Source organism: Anser anser (assembly GCF_964211835.1).
Source record: "Anser anser genome assembly, chromosome: 3".
NCBI lineage: Eukaryota > Metazoa > Chordata > Aves > Anseriformes > Anatidae > Anser > Anser anser.
In genome coordinates, this window is record NC_139722.1 from 59,620,029 (window position 1) to 59,645,988 (window position 25,960).

The following is a 25,960-nucleotide window of genomic DNA, read 5'->3' on the forward strand; positions in this document are numbered from 1 at the left end:
TTCTGTAACTTTATTAGTTTTTTTTTTTCCTTGAACATTTCTGATGAAAAACATTAATTTGTTGTTTATCTGGAGTCTAGATTTGAGGGTCCAGGTCACCCCCCAAAATCTACAATGGTACCATTACTTTTTTCCTGAATTAACAAAGACATTTTGAAATTGGTGTAATTATCCACATCAGGTTGCAGTCCCTTGGCTCTTTTATCTTGGCAGCCTTGAAATGTATTTAACCATGCTTATCTCTTTTTTTTTTTTTTTCGTTATGAGGTGCAACATCTATCTACAGCATAAATGTCTGTGTGCAGAAAAGATGATAATTTAAAATGCTAAATAGTTCTGAAAGCATTTTGAGAGCTTGTTTCTTAGGAACCAGATGAAAGGCTTGGTAATTAATTATGTAGTGGGGCTAAAGCATTTACTTTTTGGAAAAGTCAATGTTAATAAGTACTTGCTATCTATCACCATTTGATCTAGGATTTTGTGCTGGGTCCTTGAAACTGAGACTGGTGTGTAAGTTGGTAGCATCATGCAGATTACCTGCATATTTATGATAGATTGTGAATTGTATGCTTTCTGATGTTTAATGCATGCAATAATTTTCAAGTCCAAGCTGCAATGAAGAACACTCAGTTGTAAACAGGACATTAGTGTTTTGGGTCAATTCTCCATGACTAAAGATCAAATCTTCTTTAGCCAGCAGTTCTTAATTGTCATGGTTTTCAAGCAGTTAGAATGGGGAAAAATATAGATTTGTAATTCATAACTAATGGCATAAACATTGTTAAAGAACACAAGCTAAAATTTGCATGGTACCACTTTCATACTAGTGACTCTGTACTTCTTGTATGAACTAGAAGCCTGCTCCAACCATCAAATAAATATGGCAAGAGATAAACAATATGCTGAAATGTTTAGGGACCAAAATGTAAGCTTGGAGAGCATTTTATCAGAAACTTCACATCCATTATGTGGAAGTGAACTGAATGTGCTGTGATAGAGGCTATGTTCTCAGAAAACCGTGGTGCAGAAGCACTGGAAGCCTCAGCTCAGCAGGATGTTCCATCTATTTGTTTAGCATCTGCTGAAATAAGTCTCATCTGATACTGATGCCAGTCTCTGGTTTCATTGTCTTTCATGTTAAGGTTATTATCCCAAGCCAAATAGATTATAAACTATTGTAGACTCAGATTTATACTGTTAAAGGAACTTTTTCTAAAAAAGAATGCATCAATGATAAACATATGTTGTAAATTGTGATAGAGAACACATATCATTTTCTGCAGAATAGTTAAAAATGTTTTCATAAAGTCAACTGAAGTAAAGACATCATTTAGTTAAAATCCGGAAAATAAAAGAAAAAAAAAACACACACACACAAAATAATTCTCACAAAATAAAGACGTTGCTTAATTAAAAGAGACAATATTCAGGGATAATTTTACAGCTATTTCATAAAAATGCTAGCTATACTTAACTCAGAAGTTCTACAGGTGAAAAGTAAGAACACAGTTTGCTCTGTTGCTTTCTGTGCTTTTTGGGCAGTCAACAGGTCAAACAGTAAATGGTACTTCTCAGGATTGTTCTGCTTTGCAAAGCATGCATTGTACAGATCTGTCCTGGAGTACCAAGTGGAGTACTGAGTTTGCATTGAGGCTACAGAATACATCCTCCAGGTATTTGTCATCACATTATTACTGAAGATGTCTTACTGATCGCATATCGCCACCAGCAGATGCAGTCATCTGAGTGTAGCCTGTAGAAAAAGTCTAACCCATCAGTTAGTCCAATCTACTTGTTTGACCCATCAAGGAAGATAGTTCAGTCAAATCCAGGTGAATTTTCCTGGAGCTGCCATACAACCTCATCCCTTGACAGTGCTTGGCAATAACCTGCACCTAGAAGTTGCATCATGGACTGCAACTGGTGACATTTGCAACCAGTACAGATAAACCAGGACAGCTGTCTCTGGTTTCACCTAGGTTTGCCAAATCTTCCAAGCAGTCATAAAGGCTAGCAATATATATAATTAAAAAAATAATTCAGTATTAACTTTCCTTTGCCAGAGTAACACCTTACTCTTCTTCTTTAGGATAAGGGAGAATGGTGGCCTAAGTTCCCTTGCAATATTATATGTAGCTGAGACTGTGTTCTGTGTTTCAGAAACTTTACATACTGCTGTCTTGAAGACTGGAGCATCTCCAGATACCTGGAGAAAATTACGTTTCAAGCACCCCATTAGTGGCCCAGTTTTATCCTACTACCCTTGAACTTTTGAAAAGCAAGATATATGTTAAGCTATACATAGAGATATATCCTGCGAGTGATTGAAGAGCAGTTGCAGAATAACCACAAATAGGATATCCTACTTCTACACATTTGATCCACTGGACAGTTCTGGAAAGGGACAAATAGTGTGTTAGGGCAAAGCAAAAGATGGAGCGGAAATCCATGTTTAAGTTGAGAGAAGACTTAAAAATCCTAATTTATTTTTTTAATAACCTAATGATCAAGACTTTTGAGCTCTTGAGATGAGTTGTCTCTAAAACTTAGTCATGTATAAATCAAATACTTCTATTATGCATGAGTAACAAGACTAATTTTTTAGTCTTTGTAGCATACAAGTTATGTTGAACTGAAAGCTGGAGGCATTGAGATTCAGGAGGATGTACTGATTGATCTAAAGCCACCTAATTCATTACACAGGTTCATTCATGCTGTGTTTTGCTGTGTTTTGCTGAAACAAAACTGACAGTGGAAATCATGAGGGTTCTTTTTGTTGCCTCAAGTAACAGAAACATCAAAGGAATGTCATGGAGTTTTTTTTAACATGTTACAGCAACTGGAAGGATTAATTGCAAAGAAAAACTCATCTGAATTTAGTGCTCTAAAACTTCATATATATAATATTATACATTTTGTTGACTGAAATTGTCATTCAGCACCTGCTTTTGTGGAAACTACTAAAAAGAAAAAGCACAACAAAACAAGCAAATTCCAATGAAGAACTAAATTTTGAGGCTTCTGCTTACTTTTTATTTTAAAACATATTAATGATGTTGGCAAACAGAAGATCTGCTGGAGATGAAGTTGTAGTGTCAGATTTCATTGTGATGTAAGGCTTGTTTAATAATACATACCTGAAGTTAAATACCAATTTGTTTGTGTTTAGTGTTTCCTTGGAACACCCTCTAACTGCTTAAAAATGCTAAGCCTTAAAACATCCCTGTGAGCACAGGAAGTCAAAAGAAGATTACATGCTTTACCTTGCTGCGGTAGCAGAACTGAGATGGACCATTATATTGCTGAGTTTCACATAACTGTATTTTATCACAGTGGTATGAGTTGTCACAGCCAGTACTTAAATCCCATTGGCATTGGCTCCTTAAACTGTTTTCTAAACAGGAGCCTGTATATTTCAGCTTGTACTTCATTTGAAAGGGAAAAAGGATGTCGTTGTGATATATGCAGCAATATAAAGGATTAAGAATATAAAACATATTCCCCACTTCCCTAGTCTTCCTCTTTTCTTCCCCATGCTTCAGTTCCTGGCTTTTAGTTCTTTTAAGACATCTGGCAGATGCTAGTCCTGAAACAGATTTAAAAAAAAATAGAAGGTACAAAAATAAAAGTAAGTAGAAGTATATAAGCAAATCTAAAGTGAAATGCTAAATTCTGTTTAAGAGAAATTAGAAATAGAAGTCAAATGCTCTAAGTTAATTTTTTTCTTTATATATGCTGCTCAAAGGCTTGAAAACAAATTCATAAACAAAAAATACCCTCTTTCAAGGGGAGTGTTTTAGAGTCCAGCCACCCATTTGGCTACAGCTCATTCTGCTGTATAAACTTCTGGTGTGAAAGTTTTCATGCCAAAACACTTCAGTGCCTTTATCTCAGAGGAAGTGCTGGGCCTATCACCCAGTTCCTTTGAAGAAGGCACTTGGGTGTGTTTCATTGTATCACCTGGGGATGGATGGGTGTCCCTTATAAACACGGTGCAAGCTGTTGGTAGACCGCCATCTGCTTAGAATGGCATTACGTGGAGATCTGATCTTGATTAGAAAAGCAGAAATCACATTCTGCTGACATGTTTTTCCTCCATAATTCAAGTTCAGAACAGCTATACAAGGATTTTTAAAATGTTGATATTGCCTTGTTCAAATGAACCATCTGAAAAAAAAAATCAGACTTTCTGTTTCACTCTTGTTTTGATAACCCCAGAAAGGACTGACTGACTTGGCCTGTGTAACCTTAAGAAATTTTCTCCTTTTCTGCTAGTGCTGAGAGAAATGTAAATTGCCACCAACTTTTTGTTTATGTTGGTAAGTCCAAAATTAGATTGCTAATATTGGACAAACCTCATGATAAGAGTTGATTCATGCTCACTGTGAATCCAAGGCTTCATGGGTAAAGGAGAAGGAGGATGTACAGCATATTTTGAATAAAAGGCCTTTTGTTTTATGCTGTGCTTTGTAGAATGAACATGATAATTAAAGCTGTTGTTTTTCTGTTTATTTTTTGTAATTTGGAGGTGGCAAGGCATATTGCTGGCAAGGTAGACTTGTTTATATCAGTTCTGTTTGGAAACCAGTGAAACAAATAAAACATTGCAGTTGTTTATGGAAAGACAGGTAATTGTATTCTTGAAAGAAAACAAGTAAAATCCTTAGATTTTTTTTTATTTTTTTTTAACATTTTAACATTATAGAATTCCTTGTTATAATACAGATGAGTAGGAAAGCATCATTTTCGATTATAGTTAGTGTAGTAGCTCATTAACCCCAAATAAAGCATGTTTATCTTAAATAGGGGTTTGCAAACTCAGTATTTTGTTGTTCACTGTCATGGCATATATATCTTTCAGAATTTGCTATATCATCTTTGGAAGAACACAATGCAATGTTCAGCTGGTTAGTCAGTCAACATACTCACAAGTATAATATCCCAAATACATAATATACATTTACATATACATCAAAGACAAAATCTGAGTTCAGTCCAGTGTGTTCTGTGTTGCTGTTGTTCCCCTTCCTACACCTTGTGCAAATACACACGTGTTTTCTGATGTTGGGAGGTATGACTTTCACACTTGTTAGAGTAATATTTACAAGTCATTATCAAAGCACTGTGTCAGATTATCTCACTAACGGGAGTGCAGTGAAATGGGGAGCTCTGAATGACAGGAAGGTGTGTGAGAAGCACACTTCTAGTGGAGTAAAAGTCTCCGTTGCAAAGATGGGGCATTTGCTGCAGTGAGGAAGTGTGCCATACCTCACACTGTGCCCTTGCAATGCAGTCTCTTTGTAGACACTGCATAACAAAAATATCCTCCTTTGCAGGAAAAAATAACCACAGGAATAAAATCGTGTTATTGGGAGTGAGATGGAGGTAGTCAAAGGCATCCTGTATATTATATATAAAATACCATTAGAGGAATGAGAGAGCAGACTAAACATTCATCAATCAGTTTGCAAGAATGTACACTGTAATATAAATTAATCTAATTTGTGTTACATAAGTTGCTGTGGAAGTGAAATATGAAAAGCATTCAGGTTGAAGTTTTCAATCAGTGTATTTATTAACATTTTAAAGCCTGACTACTTGTTGCATTTTTTCTAATCTTTTCTATGCAAATTGATTCCATGTAATTCTAGAAAATTGGTCTCTGAGGTCATTTCATTTGAACTGAGTGAAGTCTGTAAAGTGACTGGAAATAAGGGGACGTTTCTTCTACTTCTAGTGCAGTCAGCTGCCCATACTCCGAGATGAACTTGAACAAAGAAAGCCTCTTACCTGATCGGCTGAGTGGGGAGATGCCTGCAGCCAATCCTGCCCCAAGAAACAGAAGAGTGGAAGCAAGGGAAAGATCCCCCTCTCCTGTAATCAAGTAATTATGATCAGAACCATGCCTCTAACTAACTGCAAAGCTTTATTTCAATGTTCTGCAGCATAATCTGTAGTTGTGTAATGGCAGAATAGTTTCAGGAAGGCTTGTCTATTTTTCTGCATTTTCATTTACAGGGAAGGAATGGTTTCATCAGTGCTTATTGAAAAGGTCACTGAACTGTCAAAGAATGATACTGATTTTACTGTGTGTGATTTAACAAGAGTTCAGTTTCAAGTTCAGTCTAGCTGTGTTGGCTACTAGGTGATTAATTGGAAATAAATGGATTGTTTGCCTGTTGGTTTCGCTGAAGAACATGATTTATTTCATAGAATCATAGAACCATAGAATGGTTTGGACTGGAAGGGACCTCAAAGACCATTCATTTCCAACCCCCTGCCAGGGGCAGGGACACCTCCCACCAGACCAGGTTGCCCAAAGCCCCATCCAGCCTGGCCTTGAACACTTCCAGGAATGGACATCCACAGCTTCTTATTTGTGTTTCTGTTGTTTGCTGGGGTGGCCTTATGGATGTGACTGTAAATTAATATTGCTCTTTGAATAGCCACTATAAATTCTGTCATTATTGTGGGAGTGGAGAGTTGAATTACTGGGAGTGAGTTCTGCAAGAACGATAACTCTGTAGCTGAAGCTTCTTGCAGGAATACTGTGAAAAGACAAATGGATGTGATACCAAGAGCCTCTTCAAATGATGATTTTCCATCACAAATTGTGGACACTGATTCCTGTGCTTGTTTTGTGTTAGAGAGATACATAGAGAATTTAAGAAGGAAAAGAGAAGCTTTTCATTCCTTTTACAAGGGGCACGTTGTTTGTGTTTAGTGTTTCAAGTGTTTAGTGTTTAGTGTTACAAGGGCACGTTAATGAAAATGTCAATGGGTACAGTGAGGATTTCTTCCAAGTTTTCTATGTAATTACCATGTGTTTTCAATAGATGATGTTTCAAATGAGATTCTCAGAAACAGTTTCAGCTTCATGCTTTAAAAAGAAAATATTGAGCTGTCACAGAGCACCGTCTGGTTCAATTGTTCTTGAAAGTGTAGGATTGTAGAAATCTGAAGTGACCTAATTGCCCTCTGACAGCTAGCCTAAATAAGGTCCCAGTGAAGGCAGTAAAAGTTTCACCAGTGTTCTCTGTGATAGGGACAGTATTAAGTGCTACTTCTTCAACTGTCCCACTTGACAGATTGAATAATGTTTTATAGGGTCTTAAATGCATAGCTGTATATTGTGAGAAGTGGGGTTGCAGGAAAATATATTTGAAAGTTTTTTTGTGTTACAAGAATTTGAAGTGAGGAGTTTATTAACAAAAATAACATTAGGCAAGTTCTATTCCTGTTGAATTGTCTGTAAGCTTTATCTCTGACTTCATGAGAAAGAGGGTATTGTGATTTTTTGAAAGTCCCAGGTATGCGATTTTAATTTGTTGTCAACTGAGAAATTCATGTGTTTCTTAAAAACAAAAACAAACCAACCAACCAACTAAAAAAAACAAACACTTAGATTTCTTCAATTACACTGATTCTTTATTCATAAAGAAAATAAAATGAATAACTCTCTCGGTTTTAAACGTTTTGATAATTTGTTCTCAGCAGTGACAGGAAATGTCCCAGCCCTGGTCACATAGGTGCAAAATCTTCAGTTCATAATCGATCATCTGGGAAAACTGTATCAGAAACTACTAAGCAGGAAGATGGAGAAAGTACATTTCCTTGCAAGAAGCTGCCCCTGTTATGTGACGTGAAAGAAAAGAAGCCACCTAGGTAACTATAAGTTCCTTCCAAAGTGAGGGTTGTTTGGAGACTGTCAATTTAAAATGCAGCTTACTACACAATGCAGTGCATTTTACCCATGGAGCTCTTGGAAGGAGCGGGAGGAAGAAGAAAGTTTTCTTATCAGAATAAAGTAATAGTCTTTCTATTAGAAACAGGGAGGAATGGAGTGTCACAGTGTATTTAAGTAAGTAATGCATATCAGAAAGGATAGGAAAATACTACAAGACAGAAGAATTACTGGAAGTAATTCTTTAGCTCTCAGTTTTCAGAATGTGTTTTTGACGAAGAATGACATGCGATAGTACATTAGAAAATAATATTTATGGTATATGAAGGCTATCTTTGAAACTAAAGAGATCATACACTTCTGTGTTTTCATGGGGATATGTGAGGCAATTGGGTTCCCTACGTTTTTCATTAATAACAGTATTGGTGCATTATTTATTGGCTATTTTCTTAAAGAAATAGAAGTAAGACACCCTGGAACAAAATTATCATTTGTTATATATTTAAATTAATGACACTATCTTTTGTTCATCATATATGAACTGTAAATGTTTATAATAATAGTGTCTTCAGAGACTTTAGAGAGTTAGTTTTATATGGTGAATGCCTCATGGTAAAGCTGGTGATCGAAACTTCAGTGTCTTATTAAGACACAATTAAATGCCTTGAAACTCCTGTATAAGCTTTTTTTCTTTCTTGAACTAGTATGCACTCACCTTTATGCCAAAAAGTCCTGTAGTAAGTATAAAATTAAACTTTTTTTTGAACGTGCAGCTTTTTATATATTTTAAATTCTGTCAACTTTTCTTTAGAACATTCTGTCACATTATTTCAACCACGATACTATTATTATTAAATCTATATTGAAAAAGACCTATTAGGATCAACAAGCAGTTTTGATATATCCATATCACAAATAAATATAATTCATTAGTCATACTCCAGTGAATTTAAATAGCAAAAAAGACAGAATGATATTCCCATATGTAGTTCTGAAATGAGCTGTGTTAAATAACAGTTCTTGTTCATCATTTCAATCATATTTATAGTAAATTCACCTTTTTCTGTAAATAAACATTGGCTTCACATAATATCTCTTAAAATTAATTGAAGAACACTTTATTTAGTCTTTCATTTTTTTAGAGGGTGTTATTTTTATGAAGCCCTAAAATAACAGATATGTGTGCTATCTGTTCACTGCATTGAGTCATTTTCATTCAGAGAATAACAGCCTTCTGTGAACTTTGAACTGCCCTGAGGCTTTGCAAGTTGTTTAACTGTTTGGATACACTGATGACTATCTGCATTTTGTCATCCAGCTTTCCACATTCTTTATGTAGTCAGCATAGTCAGAGAGGACTTTCAATTGAATAAACTTCCTTTTAAAAAGGTATGAAAAATGATCTTCAGAAAATTAGGTATGTATGAACTACAAAAGTTATTAAATATTGAGCATCTGGTTATTGCAATGCCCAGTGGATCTTTTTAGATGTGTATTCAAAGTGCACATGTATAATTGAAGACATAGATATGCATACTTTCGTGCTCTTCAGCTGCAGAGCTTGTTGTGTAGATTTAATTTTGCTTGACTTCAGTACAGTTGTGTACGTCTTCATGTTTTAGGCAATATTTTGTTTCGTAGAAGTACTTGGTTGAGGAACCAACCACATACACAACCAACCATGAGATTTATTTTGTGGCTAACCTAAGTAGTACTCAGCTAATTTCCACTTCTATCTCCTCCTTTGCTTTCCTTTGGTTTTCTTCCTTTGTTTTCCTTTTTTTTTTTTTGCCTCCTTTGCTTTCCTTTTTTTTTTTTCTTTGCATTTTTTTCCCACTAATAAGAGGTATTTATGTGTACAAATGATTATTTATACCAGAATTTTTTTGTTTGCAAAATTAAGTGTGTGAAAACCAGAGTATGTCCTCTGGAATGTTCCTGAAAATTCAAGATAGAAATGGTATGCCTACAGCATATTCAATTTTAAGTTGAAATTGAATTTCATTGTAATAGAAATTCTACTCTGGAAGTATTTATAGTTAAGGAAGATGAGCTCTAAGGCTGGGGAATCAAATGCTACTACCTCATAAAAAGATTTATCTTCCAACCCCTTCTTCAACACCTTCAGTTAATTATATTAACTTGTATTTAACTAATGTGATAAAATATCTGGATGTATGTCTCCATGAAAATTGTCCTTGAGAAAATAGGAAGATATATATTTCCTCACAGGTTCTGGAAATCTCTGTTCCTTATGTTGAGTTACACTAGTCATTTACTTTGGCTTCTAAATTAATTGCACTACTTTGTAGCATCATTCTTTAGAAGTTTTCTATGTTTATGGAAGTTAGGGAAAAAAAATCAGTAAATAAGTAGAGGTGATATTTCTGAGAAAGATGCTATGGAGAAGTCCATTGTGGCATAAGAAGGCCTAACTGCTAGCTCTATACTACTGGCATTGTCTGTCAAACCATTATTATTTGTGTCATTTGTGTCTTTTGGCTAGATTTTCTGATCTGTTGTGTTAATTTTGCGCCATTTATAGTGTGTTAAATACATTTCTTTCTATGTCAGTGAACTTGCAGGTCCTACCTGATTTATTCCCAAAAGCTTTACTTGCATTAAGTAGGTATAAATGTAAGTAATGGAATTAAACAGGTCTGTTTCTTCTATGGGTTTGTATTTTGAAGTTAGCTAATATTGATGCCTAATGGGTTCTTAGCTCTACTTGTGTCTTGTTGTTTTGTTGTTGTTGTTTTTAATCTGTGGAATGTTGATAAAGTTCTTGTTTTCTTGTTGATTACTTCTCTTGTACTTAGTAAAGCCTGAGTTCATGTAATGGGCTTTCTTACAGTCTTGACTTTAAGGTCCTTCTGTCTGTCAGCTATTTTAACAAAATATTCATTATGTACTTAGTATCTCTGAGAGCTCTATTTCTGTGATGGTTTAGTAAGAATTGGCTAGTGTTCTCATGTTACTGAAAAAGGAAGGAAACAAATACACACATAATGTCAGCAAGCTCATCTAAACTTCATTTCTGTAAGAAATAACAGAAGGGTAAAAATATTTCCAGTGGGATCATTAACACCTGCACAACAGTGTGTCAATACAGTACAGGTGTTGGGTTGGAGATGAAGGTTGGGTAGAGAAAAAGAAGTAGATGTTTAAGACAGCTCCTGAGAATGGCCTGGATAACCAGTAAGGCTTTGTGGGATATGCAGCTGTATATATGTCTTTTTTACTCTTCTCATCTTCTGCCATGAACACGTCCACTGCCTTCATTTGTGTATTTTCTAGTTTCAGTTACGAAGTCAAGTACGTTTATATGATTTAGAGAATTTTAGTTTACACTACTCTTAAGCCTTAATTGCAAAACTCATGTTGGTAGGCATTAGTGTCACCATCTGTGTAAGTCAGAAATTTGATCCTCCCCTTTTATATTTTATGATGATACAATGTCCCTTGTGTGGGTATCCTGGTGTGTTAATGATCTAGCATTGTTAGCAAGCAATTTCATCATGCTTAGTGATTTTTATTATGTATTAATAAAAATGAATGTCTATTTTCCTCAGTGGATTACTACAGACAAAGGACTCCATAAAGAACAAAGAGTGTGAGGAAGAGGAGACAGAAAATAAGCTGCTCATTTCAAATGAAATTAAAGGTAACCTGGCAGTACTTTTGATATTTACACTTGATATTAAAATCTGCAGAACTAAAGTGTGGCAATCCTTGTAATTCTTCATGAAACTGCATTACAACTTGCTTTACATATTTGCTATTTGTGTCCAAAAGTTTTCTGACAGCAGCACTTTCAATGCTGTGTTTATCTTGTAATCAACAGAGGGTTTGCTAAGAACATTATTGAAGTTGTAAAATTGAGTGCAAACAGAATGCTGGTATAAAATGTTTCCTTTCACTGAGTTTTACAAATAGATAATTAAACTAGTCTGGGTTTTAAAGTTATTATGTTCATTTGTTGCTTCAAAAATATATTGGAAGAAAGTTGAAGATGCAAAGCTCTGCATTTACATATTAGCTACAATGCAATGTTAAAGTGACTGATTCAGCTCCATCTCAGTCTTTTGTGCAGTCTGATTGTTTTGAGCCCACCATATGAAGAATGGGCACTTTTCATATGAATTAGAGAGGGAAGACTGAGATTTTTACTTCATTGAAAAACTGGAAACGGTCCAGTGGAGGGCCACCAAGACGATTAGGTGGTTGAAGGACTTGACATATAAAGAAATGTTGAAGGAATTGGCTTGTTCAGAGTCTTCCAGTAACTGAAAGGTATTACAGAGAAGATAAATGAGCCCTCTGCTTCAGGATACACAGTGGTGGGGTAAGAGGCAATGGGCATGAATTGCTTCAGAGGAAGTTCTGTCTGGATATAAGGAAGAAACTTTCCACCATGAGAACAACTGGAATAGGCTGCCCAGAAAAGAGTTGGAATATCTTTTGCTGGAAATATTTAGGACTTGGCTTGACAAGACCCTGGATAACCTAGTCTAATGTTTTGTTATCAACAGAACGTTCCATCATAGGGTCTCCAGAGGTCCCTATGATGGAACGTGGAAATGTCCACAGCTTGGACATATTTTTTGATTCTGTAAGTTTTCATTTAACACTGTGTCAAAACTCCCGGCTGTACAGATCCAGCTGGACAGATTGAGGTGGCTGTTCATTACTCATTTTTATCCTCATCAGAAAGAACAGAGTACAAAACCAGAACATTACAGTCTTACCTTTGATAATTATTTGCTGTGAGTGAGACTTAGTATGTCAGGCTATTTAGTTCCTGAACTGAAATGGCATATTGTTTCAGAGCAGCTTTTGCTGCAATAATATGTCAATTCATACAAGTTCAATGAGAAGCTAGATGCTCTTAATTTGATATTTTAATTCCATAACTTTTTAGATTTATTTTTCAACAGTTTGTTGTGCAACACAAAATTTGTAAGGCCTTTGTCCAGAAATCTTAAGTAAGACTTGAGTAACTGTGGTTCTTTAAGGGCTACATTTCTTACTTTCTAAGTGAGCTCATCCTCATAAAAACCTGAAAATTCTGCTAGACTAGTTGAGCATCACATAAAAATAAAACTTAAGGCAGTGTTTGATTTTTAATTATTAACCTCTGATATATTCCTTTTACCTTAAAAGTTCGTTTGTCTGGCAGCACTTTTCAAATGGATCTAAGAGGCACTCTGAAGGGTATGTGAAATATGAAAGAATCTGTCTATTACAAGAGGTGTAAAAATCCAAGTTGTTACAGTGTTCTGAAACATAATGTAGTGCAGAATTCTGGAGAAAATGAATTAAAAGAAAACTCTTTCTAAAACAGATGAATTTTTTTTGGTCATTTGAAGTACTTTGTTTCAGCAGAATAGAAACATACTGTTGTGATGCTGCATTATATAATGCAGTACAAAAAATCGTTCTGAGTGTTTTAAATTGTAAGAAAGTCTTCATGTATTCTAAGAAAAAATGGTCTGATTTTATGAAGCATTTTGATTTTGGCAGAATTGACTATTTGAGTATTTTCACTTTGCTTACTACTTAGTATGCATTTCTGTGTAGGGTCCTACATGACTAGATTTGTAAAACTAGAACACTTGTATTATTGTTTAACAAAGTGATTCTTTACTTTCTTTCTGTACATGTAATTTTGTGGCATGATTTGTGGCACTAATACTTTACAAAATGTGTACTGTTCTTTCATCCCTTTTTTTGGAGAAGGATTATTTGGAGCTAAAGAGCACCGCTGAAATCAGGGCCCTTTTATACTTCTTTTTTATTATTATTTATGGATACAAATCCTGTGTTTGAAACACTGATATAGACTTGGAGCTAGAACATGCATGAGCAGCGTTAAGGGTCTCTCATAAATGCAAAAAAAGCATTTGCCTCTTGGCTTCTTCGAAATTTTAGGTTATTTTATTGGAAGGGATCAAACTAAGAAGATAAAGATGAAGTAAGGAAGACATTTCAGAGAGAAGGGTAACAAGGCCCTCTTAAGCATGGAGAAGGTAGAGGCAGGTGGATTGATGCTGAAGCAGAATGTCATCAGAGAAGAGCAGTGGTCAGGATTAAAAGGGTTTCTAATATCTTTCTGGCAAGCAGATTTTGTTTCTTCACTTACCTGATGCAAGGAATCCTCTGCGTCTGTGGTGAAACTGGTTAACACATGGTGGGGCACTTTAGGGTCCTGTTCTCCTAAATGTCCAAACTGGGACTTCACACCGGGACTTTATTTTGAGTATATCACGTGCTTTATCTGGTCCACAAACATGATTTTCCTCTTCCTGGAAAGCAGGGCTTGCAGAACAAGGAAGACCAGAGCATGAAGTGGGTAGAGCTTTTAGATGAAAAAACTCAGAAGTCTGGTATTATACACATGGATTGTAGCCAAAACACTGTCCTCTGCACTGTCTTGTACAAGAAGTTACCCCAACTAAGCCTCAACTTATTTTTGCCAGGGATGTGACTATACACACTGCAGGGCTGAAGGACTTTTTTTTTTTCCCTACATCTAGTTGATAAATTGGCACTTTTCCTGCTCCTTTTTTGCAGTGCAACTTATGTGTGAGGGAGATAAGACACAGGCTGATAAGCAGAGGCATTTTTGCCCACATCCTGAAAGGCGTTAGGCACTGAATTCTTTTTCTTGTCACTAACTAGAGCTCTTGAATGATAAACCTTGTACTCCATCAATTCCATTATGCAGTGTCACGTTAGTGAACTTATTTTCTGCTAATGTCATTCACAATTCATTGAACTGTTTGCTGTAGTTTCTTTAAAAAAAAAAGGAAAGAAAAGAAAACAAACAAAACCAAAACCAAACAACAACAATACAATATGGGACAGATGTCCAGCATAGAATTTTCATCTGGAATTTTTGGGATATGACGCTGCTGTAAACTACAGAAAATAAGGTTCATGTGGGATAGATAGGTACCCTTAACTGACATTACTGCTACTCACTACATCTGAACCTATATGCTCTTACATATGCATAAATACATATACTTTGATTGGAATATTCTTGGCACAGTATTGTTATCTGTTATTTATTTTACCATAGCAATGCATTATGTGCTTTGCAAATGGAAAAAAAAAATCCTAATATAATTTTATTCTCAACTCTTAAGATATTTTTTAGAAAAAAAAAAAAACTGAGCTAAGGATAGGGAAATGATTCAAGGAGCAATGAGAAATATATTGTTTGGTAAAACAAGCTTCACATTCAATAGGTTTGCTGCCTTGCAAGACTATTTTTTTGTCACTGAGATTTTTAGAAATAAGCTCTAAGGAAAATTTAAACAATAGTGATGTGTTGATAGACATTTAAGGATATCACTTCCAAGAGTAAGTGTATGATAGAAAAAAATGAAGACCGCAAAAATATAATGAGTGGACTGACAATACTGACTAAATGGTGAAAGAGTAAACTTTGGAATAATGGATATTGGATATAAAGTGAGGATAGGTCTTGAAAGCAACCAGATTTAAGCTGAAGGACCAGAAGAACCCAAAAGAAAGGGAGTTCGGAGTTGCTGGGTTTGGGAAGAACTATAGTGCAGTGTTTTGGAGAGACTGGTGGAGGAGACTGGGAAGAGCTTTGAAATCACCTTCAGTAAGGTCTGAATTGAGATGACGCTGAGGTTACAGGTTGGAGTAGCCAACATGATAGTGGTGGGAAATATTGGAGGGAAGGAGGAAGGGAGAGTGAGAATTAAAAGCAGTTATAGAGAGTTTGGTGGAATGGGATCATTGGAGCAAGGTTGAGGGAAAAGGTGAGCACAAAAATTACATGCATCAGGGATAGCAGAGGAGAAGGATTGGGTTAATGAAGTGATAGGAAAGGGCAGGTCCAGCTGAGGGAGAATTGCTTCTTCCCCCTCCTTTCCCCCTTCCACCTCCCCTTTTTATTCTCTCGGGAGAATCAGCAAGATTGTATAGAGAGAGGAGGAGAAGCAAGTTTAAGAAGTGAAAAAGACATGCTGCAGTCTGCTGATGTGAGCTTAAAAAGCAGATTGGTTAAGATAAGAAGATGACAACTGATGTGGAAGAGACCAAATTCATAGTGAAAAAAATTGGATTTGTTGCAGCATTTCTGCAGAGACATTTCTTATCTTTACAAGTAGGAGCAATGGCAGCAGGTATGCAGATGCTGGAATTAGAAGGCTGGAGCTAGTTTCAGTTTGTTGTTATTTTTCCATCAAATAATACCCTCCATAGTGTAGCAGCAGGGTACTTTAAAAGTTAGTACCTGCTATGTCTGCAGAGCTGATATTTCTACTAATATAGCATCTCTTTCTCTTCCTCTGCGCTTTCCCAACCCAAAAGAAACTGTTCTCATAGCAGTTTTACTGCTTTACTACTTTAGCAGTTTGTTAGGTCTGAACAGCTATTGCTGCTTCTACATTAATTAGTGAGTAATATTACCCAGTAGAAGCAGATTTGTAAAGTGAATCATGTGGTAGTGAAGATACAGTATGTACTGTAGCCCCATTTCAGGTGGATTATTTCTTGGGCTTTACTCCTCTCATGCACTGCCTGCCCATTAGTGACTGGAGCACACTAGGTGTGCTCCTAGAGCGTAACCTTCTAGTTTAGTTTCATCCAAAATAAACTGAGCCTGTTTCATGCTGTGAACCAAGGTGAGATAAGTAGAGAAGATGAGGAATTTCACTTCAAATACATGCTCCTAACCTGAACTAAAACACTAACGTAATAAATTCCTATGTTGGCCACATTATATATTTCAAACTGATCCCACTGTGATGGCAGAAATCTGTAATAGGAATTTGTGCCCTAGTTGTTGGGCACAAATGTATGAAAACTAGAACAGTAAGAATAGAGAGATCTATGAATAATAGCAACTTCCCAAAAATTGAAATAGAATGGAGCTGTAATAGAAGTGAACAATCCAAACAAGAATAGCATAGAGATTTGTGAGTGACTGTATGAAGTAATGATAGTAAGGAATATTAGATATAGATTCTTTGACTGTTTCATTCAGAAATGAATTCCAGAGGTTGTCCACAGTTTTACTCTGCAACAGGGAGGCATTCAGGCCTGAGTTCACAGCAGGTTTGTTGCTTTTGCATTTGCAATGGATCTAAATGAATGTAGATGTCATATGCAGTTTGACATCATTCAAGGCATGACTCTTCACTGTCTTCCTACACACATCTGCAACTGCTGCTGTTCTCCAAACAGCAACAGCAGCATGTGGCGGAAGCCACCCTCCCACCTGTACATTAGCTTTGAGGCAGGTGGAGTGGGAGCCTCCTTCCTTCCATAATGGATAGGTGAGATAAAAAAGGGAAATGACCTTGCAAGAAATAAAAAGGAAAAAGGAAAAAAAAAAAGCATCATGGAGGAGTTAAATGTTATTTTCCAAATAAAACATTCAGTTAAAGTGGGAGCAGGGAATTTGCAGACATTTGTGTTTTTTTCTCAGAAGAACTGAAAAACATTTTGTTGTGGATGAGGCATAAATGTTGTGTGGGCTGGAACTGTTCAACTGATTCACTTGGAATTTTATAGCAGTGCAGTGCTGGTTTTGATGAAGTTTTACAGCTCAACCCTGGCATTAAGCTAGTTCTTGTAGTACTGTATAACTGTTAAAAGTGGGTGTTAATTATTGTATCAAAATATTTAAAATTATGTGACCAATGGTGTGATATGCCAAATCACATAGCATAGCATGCCAAATCACATAGCATAGCATGTTAGCATAGCATTGTGTTGTGTTAAAGGAGATTTTTTCCCTGTAAGAGTAGTTACATTTATACAGAGCCTATATAATCACAGTCATACTATTGGAAGAATACTCATCGTACTCTAATTCTGGTGTAAGCAAAATTGTACAGCTTTTGTAGGGAGGCCCATGTATATTAATAGAAATGAATGTGATTTACTGTGACCGATCTCATCACCAACTGAGGGATTTAATCCTTATTTATTACTTTCTGTTGAAGATACTGAAGAACCCAACACCCAGAGGCTTCTTTCTCAACCAGTTGTTGTGTCTTCAAAACTGCAAATCCCTGGCCTACCCTTGCGCTGGGAACAGCACAGCAAGCTCCTTCCAAGTGTAGCTGGGATCCCAGCCAGTAAAGTTTCTAAGTGGAGTACAGATGAGGTAGGTTTTCCCTGTATCTTTTGTCTCACTGCCAACACCCTCAACTTCTTGGTTTATTCAGAGCTATAGATTAACCCCATAAATTACTGATAATGCATTAGTACTCAGAAGATTAGAGACAGCCAGACTTAATTTAACAGGTCCTCAAAATTCTCATTCAGCTGCCATCAAGCCATAAAAGCAGTAAGTATTAATTCATACATGTATAGATACATGTATAGGCATAGATACAGATGCACAAATAAATATGTATGTATATATTTTCACTGGGGTTAAAGAGGAAAAGAGCAATACTAAGTGTATGGCCCAGCATGTGCACAAGGTCCACACTAATGACATCTAGCACCCTCACAAACATTTTGTGGGAACGGTCTAGGGGTCATGGACCAAGAACTATTCCCTGTACTTAGTTTGGATGTGGCATACTGTTATGGAGGGTGACAGTGTAGTCTGTATACAAATAGTATGGTTATGGTCAAACCATGACATTTAATTTCAAAATCAAACCCCCATCACTGTTCAGGTGTATAGTAATGGTTGGACAGAGAGGATCTAGTTCTAGTCCCTGCTTTACATTTAGAAGTGCCTGTGACTAAGGCACTTTTCTGTGGATGGAACAGTTGTATCTCCTCTAATCAGAAGAAAAAAGGGAAATTTGAGAAAGATTTGCTAGTCCCTCTGGTGCAAAGAATAAAAGGAGAGGAAGGCAGCAGACATTTTTGTTTGTGCAAAGAGAGGATTCATGATTCTGGATGTGCATAGGTAGAGTAACCTGACTGACTGTGAGGGAGTAGCCATTAATCTTGTCCTTACACACCCAGCTGCATGACTCTGTGCACTGACAGAATGTGAAGTACCTAATTAGAGGATGCAAAAACAGCTAGAAACCTTTGCTTTAATGTTTGTCAACCTTTAAGATTACTTTGAGAAGACCCCAGTCTTACTAAATCTATAATTGTATTCTTTGGTGGCAGGTCTCTGAATTTATACGGAGTTTACCAGGTTGTGAGGAACATGGCAAGGTGTTTAAAGATGAGGTGGGTGAATTTTATTTCAAAAAATCACAGAGCGCAAAGCTTAATGGAAAGATTAATTTTATTTTGTCACTAAAAACACATGTAAACTGTTTGGATGAAGTGTATGTTTGAAGTCAGAAGCATATATATGGGAGATTAGGTCATTTTGCAGCTCATGGAGTGGGAAGTAAAGGGCTTCTTGGCACAATAGATGTTTATAATCTGTATTGACTCTTGCTTTTCCTGTCAGAGGTTTGCTACTTCTGTTACTGCTTAGTTCCAAGAAGGTTATTTGATCACAAAGTGCCGGAGTGAATAGTTCAGGTGTTTATCTCAGCCAGACCACCTGAATGGGCAGAGTATAATACTGTAATATCCCAAGTCAGCCATACAGTCCAGTGAAGAATAATTGTGGCACTTCTTAAACTTGAGAATGTAAATGCACCTTCTGAGGAAAATGTATACAGATGGCCCTGCTAATCCTCTCCTTTGTCAGAAGTTTCAGGCTGTAGATTTTACTGTTACAGTTATATAACAAAGGAGTGATGTGTAGCATCTCTAGGCATTTTGCACTTGCGTAGACTTTAGGCATTTTACAGTTGTAGCAGGTATGCAGGCCTAGCTCATCCTCTGTGTCACTTAGGATGTCTCTCCAATTAATTTAAAGATCAATAATAGCTGGCATGCTGCTGACTGAGCCAGCACATAAGAAGTGCCACAGAAATGGATGAATGCTAAACACTTTAATTCTCAGAGATGTAAGAAAATACATGCCCTCTTTAAGATTCAGACGATTTGTCTGTGAGTAATAAATTAAATCTCTCCAGGAGCATTCCCTGCCAGTGAGACCAACCAGCATGGACTGGCTGGCATCCATATGGTTTACGGGGCAGTCATACTGCATGCACCTACTAACTCTAGCTCTCACAAAAGGGACTGAAAGAAGTTCATTCTGGAATACCCTTTCAAGCATACAACTGAAGGTCTTTCAGTAGGTGGAAGGTGTTGGTTCAAACTTCTGCTTTGGAAATGAACACTCATCCTGCTTCTATGAAGATGCTGCAAAAAGCTGGGCACCCCCACATTGCCACACTTCTGGTTCTGAGTCCACCCAGTTTGGCTCCGTGCACAACATGAGTCACCAGCAATTGTCGTAACTACGTGGTGCTGGTCTCACGGCAGCGTTTCTCAGCTTGCAGTGCTGCGGTGCATGCTGCGGTGTACCTTGCACTCTGCCTTAGCAGCATGTGTGATTGGGAAAGCTCATGTTCTGTTTTTTTCAGGAAATTAATTACACTAGTTCTATCTCAAATTAGTATCTCCAAGCCTAAGCAGTGCTCCTAATTTAACCACAGTTGGTTTTTAGGCCTAGCGTTCTTGCTTATGTTACACTGAAAAGTTGCTACAGATACCAAAATGACCTGAAGTTTACAAAAGGAAGTGTTTGCACCAGTGAAGCCCTGGGAAGTGAAGGCCTTGCCTCATGGCTTTCATGTTCAGATTTAGCACCCCTGGTGACAGAATGATTTGCTTACAGAGAACATTTGTTTGTAATGTTTATTAAACTAGCAATACTACTAAACTAGGAGGAAAAAATAAGTGTTGTGTTTGTACCAGAAGCAGATTTACCTACTCAAGCCCACATTTACATCTGTGACCAAATTCATTTTAATATGCTATTGAATGAACAGAGAAGAGCGGCCTGAAGAGGGTTCCAGTTCTTTAGCTGGGAGTAAAATCTAGAAACTTTCCTATGAAGGTTTGCATACAAGGAGCAGCTAAGATGGCAAAAACAGTTATTGTGCTACAGTACTGCTGAGTTTCACTTCGTTTACCTATTTTACTTTTCAGTAGCTTTTACTTTATACTGTCAATATGAAAATAAAAACAGGTTGGCTAAAAATTAGCCAGACAGTTATTTTCAAGCAGAAAGAGGATCATCATCCTGTTCTTTTTGACTAGTTAATCTGTCTAAAAAGTTTATAGCAAAGCTATCCTGAAGTTTGAAAGCATTTGTATCCAGCCATTCCTTTATGCTGTCTGGGAATTTTCTTTTCATGTTTTCTGAAACATCTATACTGCTGCACTGTCAGACCTATTAATAGCTTTTTGTGTTTTTCTTTTAAAGCAAATTGATGGAGAAGCATTTCTGCTAATGACCCAATCAGACATTGTCAAAATAATGAGCATTAAACTGGGACCAGCCCTAAAAATCTTTAATTCCATTCTGATGTTCAAAGCTGCAGAGAAAAACTCACACAATGAACTTTGAAGATAATGGAAAATGTGTACAAGCCAGCTTTCTCCACTGGAGCTCATGTTTTATTCAAAGCACAAAGACTCACTAGAATTGTTGAGTAAGGACTCTCGGAAAGGAAGCAAAGTATGTTCGGCACTGGTGGACTATTTATATTCTCCTAGAGCCAGTACACATCTGAATCCTTCTGGGAAGTGCGCAAGCTTTTAAGAAGGTACTGTGTAACAACCAAGTCAGCTAGTCTTATTTACCAAACTAATGGCGCTAATTCTCCATGGATGGTTAGGATCCCTAACTCTCTCTGGACATCAAGAAAACATTAATTATTTATGCTGTATTATATAAGGGAACGTTAATATTTTCTAAGAATTCTTGAATTCTACTTCATGTACCCATTTTACTTTTCAGTAGCATTTACTTCATACTATGAAAATAAAAAATGATTAGCCAAAAATTAGGCTACAGGTAGCCAGATGAGACTGTTATGGCTAATATGAATTTGTGCCATAGTTTAAAAATGAAACGGTTAATGTTACATATGTGGCACTTTATGCTACAGCATATGACTTTGCAGATTATAAAACTGTCTGTTTGCTTGTTACAAAACAAAACAAACCTTGTTGGGGTTGAAATTATAATGCTTTTTTGATAACTGAATGTTTTTACTTTTGCACGATTACAAAAATGTTACGTGAGTTTTTCCACCAGCATCTTTAATGTATTTTACCAAAAGATCAGTATAGAGAAGGCTGCAACTGAAAAATAAAGTTTGACTTCATAGAAGACTTTCATTTACGCTGCACAATAGAGCCCCAGCCTTTTACATGGGAGCGTGCTACAGTCCTTCAGCACATGAAGGAAAATAACTGTATTTTGAGGTAATACTATTATCAAAAAAAAAAAAAAACATATTTATTCGTGTCTGCACATGCTAGTCTCCAGTATACTTACCACAACAGTGGAGAAAAACAGTGTGCTAAGCTAGGACTGCTACTCTGGCTTTATATTCAACATAGGATTGTTTTCGCAGTAGGTGGGAAAATTACTTAACCCACCAATTCCTAGTTCGAAAGTCTGATTTAAAAGTGAGTGAGGCATAGGGAGAAAGCCAAAGCATGGAGGAAAAGGCCACTTAAACACATATGGTGCATAGGCACGAACTAGGTAAAAGGCATGGATTTCAGCAGGTCGTTAGCAAGACTGCAGATTCCACTAGCAGGTACTTAAGTGAGGCAACCATCTTTCTTGGAGGATTATTATAACAATTTGTCAGGGAAAGTTGTTGCACATGGTATATATACGTAAGATGTAAGCCGGATGCACTTTAAATTGAGGAAAGCCTAGCTACCAGTATATTGAGGACTGTACCAGAATTTTGCTTTTGCAAGGAGAGAGAGAGAAGAATTGGATCAAGCTTTTGGCAGCCCTCTCCTTAGCGGTGAGGTGGGCAGTTGCTCAGTCTGTGGAGTTATGAACAAACAGTGTTTCTGTTGCACAGAACTCGGAGAATTTTAAATTTTCACACAGATTTTGCTAGGCTGCTCTTTGGCTGAAGTTCCTCAAGATTTCAAGAACTCTTTGTGCCCCTTCCAGATCACATTTGGGGACTGGTACCTGCCATAATGTGAGGTAAAACAGGGTCAGTATGAAGTAAGTTGCATTGCTCTGTTAATTTCCTTCCATAGCATTGCATAAATAATATTTTTACATTTTGTTCAATATTTGTACAGTCAAATTGCACTCTTATTGTACTACAATAAATAAAACCTGAATTGGAGCTGTCTGTTACATTTGTGTATGCCCATGATTCCCAGATGAACCTAAGTGTTCCATAGGGTGGCGTGGAGTAGTTCTTCACTGTAGCTCAATGTGGCCATGAGTTTGAGAGCGCAACTTAGCTGCTGCTGTCCGACCTTGCCCCAAAACCAGTCTCACCTGAGATTTATGGACCTGGGTTTTGTCACTGCCAACAGCTGAGGTTGCCTATGCAGAACAGTAAAATGCCAAATTGTTACGTTTTCTTTCCTTCTGTCCTTTCGTGTAGTTCATTTCCTTGAACCCTCACCTTCTGTGTTTAGCTTTCTCTCATGTGCCAGCTCTGTAGCCTTCAGTGAGAACCAATGATTTGCCACTCAACAGAGATTACTTAGCAGCTTCCTGAGATTTTGTATACCTAAGTACACAGTAAAACTTCCTGTTTTTGTATACCACAGTACAGAGTACTGTGGTTTAAAGAAATGGTTTAGAATTAATACTATTTAGAAGATATAGAAGAAAATCTCACTTAAATGATGCAGAGCCCAACTTTTTATTCACATAGCTATCACTTCACTAATGAGGACTTAGTACATTCTTCACTTTTGTATATGTGATGAGGTAATAGGGTATAGCAACTTCTGTTACAAAGACTACATCTAACAAATGCACTAGGAAACTAAATGTACTTAGGACACCTACTGAATCTTTAAAATGGCATTTGCAATGGTTTTCAGTGTTGTATTGGAGGTGACCCAGCAGTTACATGGGCTAAGGATATCCCACAATTTCCATGGGAGGCAAGTGAAAATCGAAAAACTTTAGCAAGAGAGTCTGGCCATTAAATGCAGTCAGTATTCTCCTCTCATACTGCAGTGTCCCACTGTAATCTCTGAACTGGACGCACTCTTGCACATCCAAGGATTAAGAAAACTTCTGCAGTCTTCCAAGCTTTGTGTTTGGGTGTGAGGAATAGTGGTGACCACAAATGCTGCTTTGCCTGTATGGGCACTTTTAGAACTGGTGAGAGATGGAGCTCTTTAGCAGAATGTAGTGTTTTAATAAAATGCTATTTGCTATTCTGTGTAGATTAATTAAAGCACAGGTCAAATTTGCTGGCAGCTGCTCTTTCCATCACTAGGAGCCTGTCTGAAGCCACCCACTATCAGGCTCTAATCCCATGGGATTTCAGGACGTACAAGGGGCTTAAGGAGTTAAGAGGTGTTAGGGAGAAGAGGAGGTTGCGGAAAAGGAGTGGAGAGGGCCTCTGTTCTGCATGGGCAGATGGGACATGTACATGTGGAAAAGGCTGCTCTGTTCTGGAAAGCAAACTCAGAAAGAAAATGAAGCATTCATTCCCCATTGCCAAATCTGTGGTTACAAATGCACATGGCAGCATCCCAGATAAGTCATTTTTGCTACTTTGAGAGCTCATCTCAAAATCCTTATTTAGCAAATTTAGGATTAATATTAAAAGAAAGAAGAAAAGAACATTTCATGTATGGAGAAAAGAAAGAAAAGTCATCATCCTGCAAAACTGTAAATCTGGCCCAGCATTTAAAAAAAAAAAAAAATTAAGTAGTTTCAATGATCATATGATCATAATATAGCGAGAGTGGTAACCAGTAAATCTAATTTCTGTTGCTTCAGGACATTAAATATATTAGCATCTAAAGCAGCAAAGTGCTCACTAACTCACAAGTATGTTTTTTAAATTCTGATGGTCAAAAATCTGAATTTGTAAAATCCTCTGTGGAAAAAAAAATACACAACACGTGTAGTAATCTAGAAAATTTTATTTTCTCTAATACTTCCAGGCTGTTCTAGAATTGCCATTTAAAATAAAGAAAATGCTCAGATTTCAGATTTTTATAAAAGTAGCCAGTACAATTAAAAAAAAAAAAGGCAGTATTAAACATAACTGTTACAAATATACATACACTTTCACTAGAAAGAATGGCACTGATTCATCTTCACAACAAAGGGATTTATTTTGACAAAATGTTCCTGAGATGAGTGCTGTGCACACTAGCAAATAGTGGGATATTCAGGGATCTCCAGCCCTCTCTTTACCTGAGCTGGGAGGAATGCTGGACACCTCATCTCAAAGACCAGGGACTCCAGGAAGTTCAGTGTCCTGTAGATTCTGTTTGGGCATGGGATATCAAACACGTAAAATGCAGCCACCAGTGCTGCCAGGGCTGTGGTGCAGTCCTCAAGCTGGGCTACCTCTTGTTTTTCTACATACAGAGCAAACTCACATGAATTCACATTGAAGGGATTTTTAACTTCCAACACTGGTGTCACCACCTTCACCTAAATAAAAAAATAATAATAATATTTCAAATGATGTCACAGCATCACATTGGTGAACTGAATTGTAAATTGTAACAACATCTCAGAGAATTCAGTAAGCCTAATAACACTGCTTGGAATTTAACTAGCATTTCTGTTAGTATTTGCTCTTTATCCAAAAGGCAGGCTAACATCATCCTTTTCCAGGAACTAAGCTGAACCACCAAAAGGCCAAGGGATGTGCCCAGGCAGCTCATATGAGCAAGAGACCACAACCAGTGGTGCTGTCTCCTACCTCCTCGTTTACTGCAGCAAACAGACTCGAGTCATCTCCAAAGACATCTGGCAGAAGTAAACATGCAGCCGTCATCTTCATGTCTGTCAAAGGCAAGGATTTCTACTAAATTACAAATGAAAACATTCTGGCACTCTGGTATCATCCTGGAAAAACAAACTGTGGCTTATGAAATAGCTAACAGCTCAGCAGTGGAACTGCTGCTCAGTCCCTTTTGAAGAGTACTTTGTGCCACAGTAAAGGTTTAGGTGCCTCAGCTGGCAACGCGCAGCAGTATTTAAATCATTCATGACACTCATAAAGTCAATATTATGATTAAATTTCTCTTATGCTAGGCCTTGCTTCTAGTGGAGTTTGTGAGCTGGATAATCTTTCTGCCACCACTGCTCACCCCCAAACTCCTCTCCTACCCAGTTATCAGTTGGAGTTGGGCTCAATGATCCTTGCAGGTGCCTTCCAAGTCAGGAGGTTAATTTGTGTCATCTGCCTGGTCATGTCCCTTCCC

General features: G+C 37.1%; 2 protein-coding genes across 21 annotated transcripts in view; one reads left to right on the top strand and one right to left on the bottom strand.

The window, feature by feature from the left end:
• The window catches only part of L3MBTL3 (L3MBTL histone methyl-lysine binding protein 3), an 88,791-nt gene extending 65,893 nt beyond the window's left edge, over window positions 1–22,898 (top strand). For 14 of the 16 annotated variants that reach the window (XM_083832534.1, XM_083832540.1, XM_083832544.1 and 11 more), the window contains 6 exons: window positions 5,738–5,884; window positions 7,495–7,665; window positions 11,257–11,348; window positions 17,674–17,837; window positions 18,812–18,874; window positions 20,982–22,898. In XM_083832534.1, the coding sequence (XP_083688660.1) occupies window positions 5,738–5,884; window positions 7,495–7,665; window positions 11,257–11,348; window positions 17,674–17,837; window positions 18,812–18,874; window positions 20,982–21,125 (781 nt within the window). In that variant the 3' untranslated portion in view covers window positions 21,126–22,898. The remainder of the gene's footprint in view (window positions 1–5,737; window positions 5,885–7,494; window positions 7,666–11,256; window positions 11,349–17,673; window positions 17,838–18,811; window positions 18,875–20,981) is intronic. The other 2 variants (XM_083832541.1, XM_083832535.1) reach the window with 1 other exon arrangement.
• A 1,841-nt stretch (window positions 22,899–24,739) lies between these two features.
• Window positions 24,740–25,960, bottom strand: part of SAMD3 (sterile alpha motif domain containing 3) — a 35,468-nt gene continuing 34,247 nt past the window's right edge. For all 5 annotated transcript variants that reach the window (XM_083832555.1, XM_083832554.1, XM_083832553.1 and 2 more), the window contains exons 10-11: window positions 25,456–25,538; window positions 24,740–25,181 (exon numbers count right to left, since the gene is read on the bottom strand). In XM_083832555.1, the coding sequence (XP_083688681.1) occupies window positions 24,894–25,181; window positions 25,456–25,538 (371 nt within the window). In that variant the 3' untranslated portion in view covers window positions 24,740–24,893. The remainder of the gene's footprint in view (window positions 25,182–25,455; window positions 25,539–25,960) is intronic.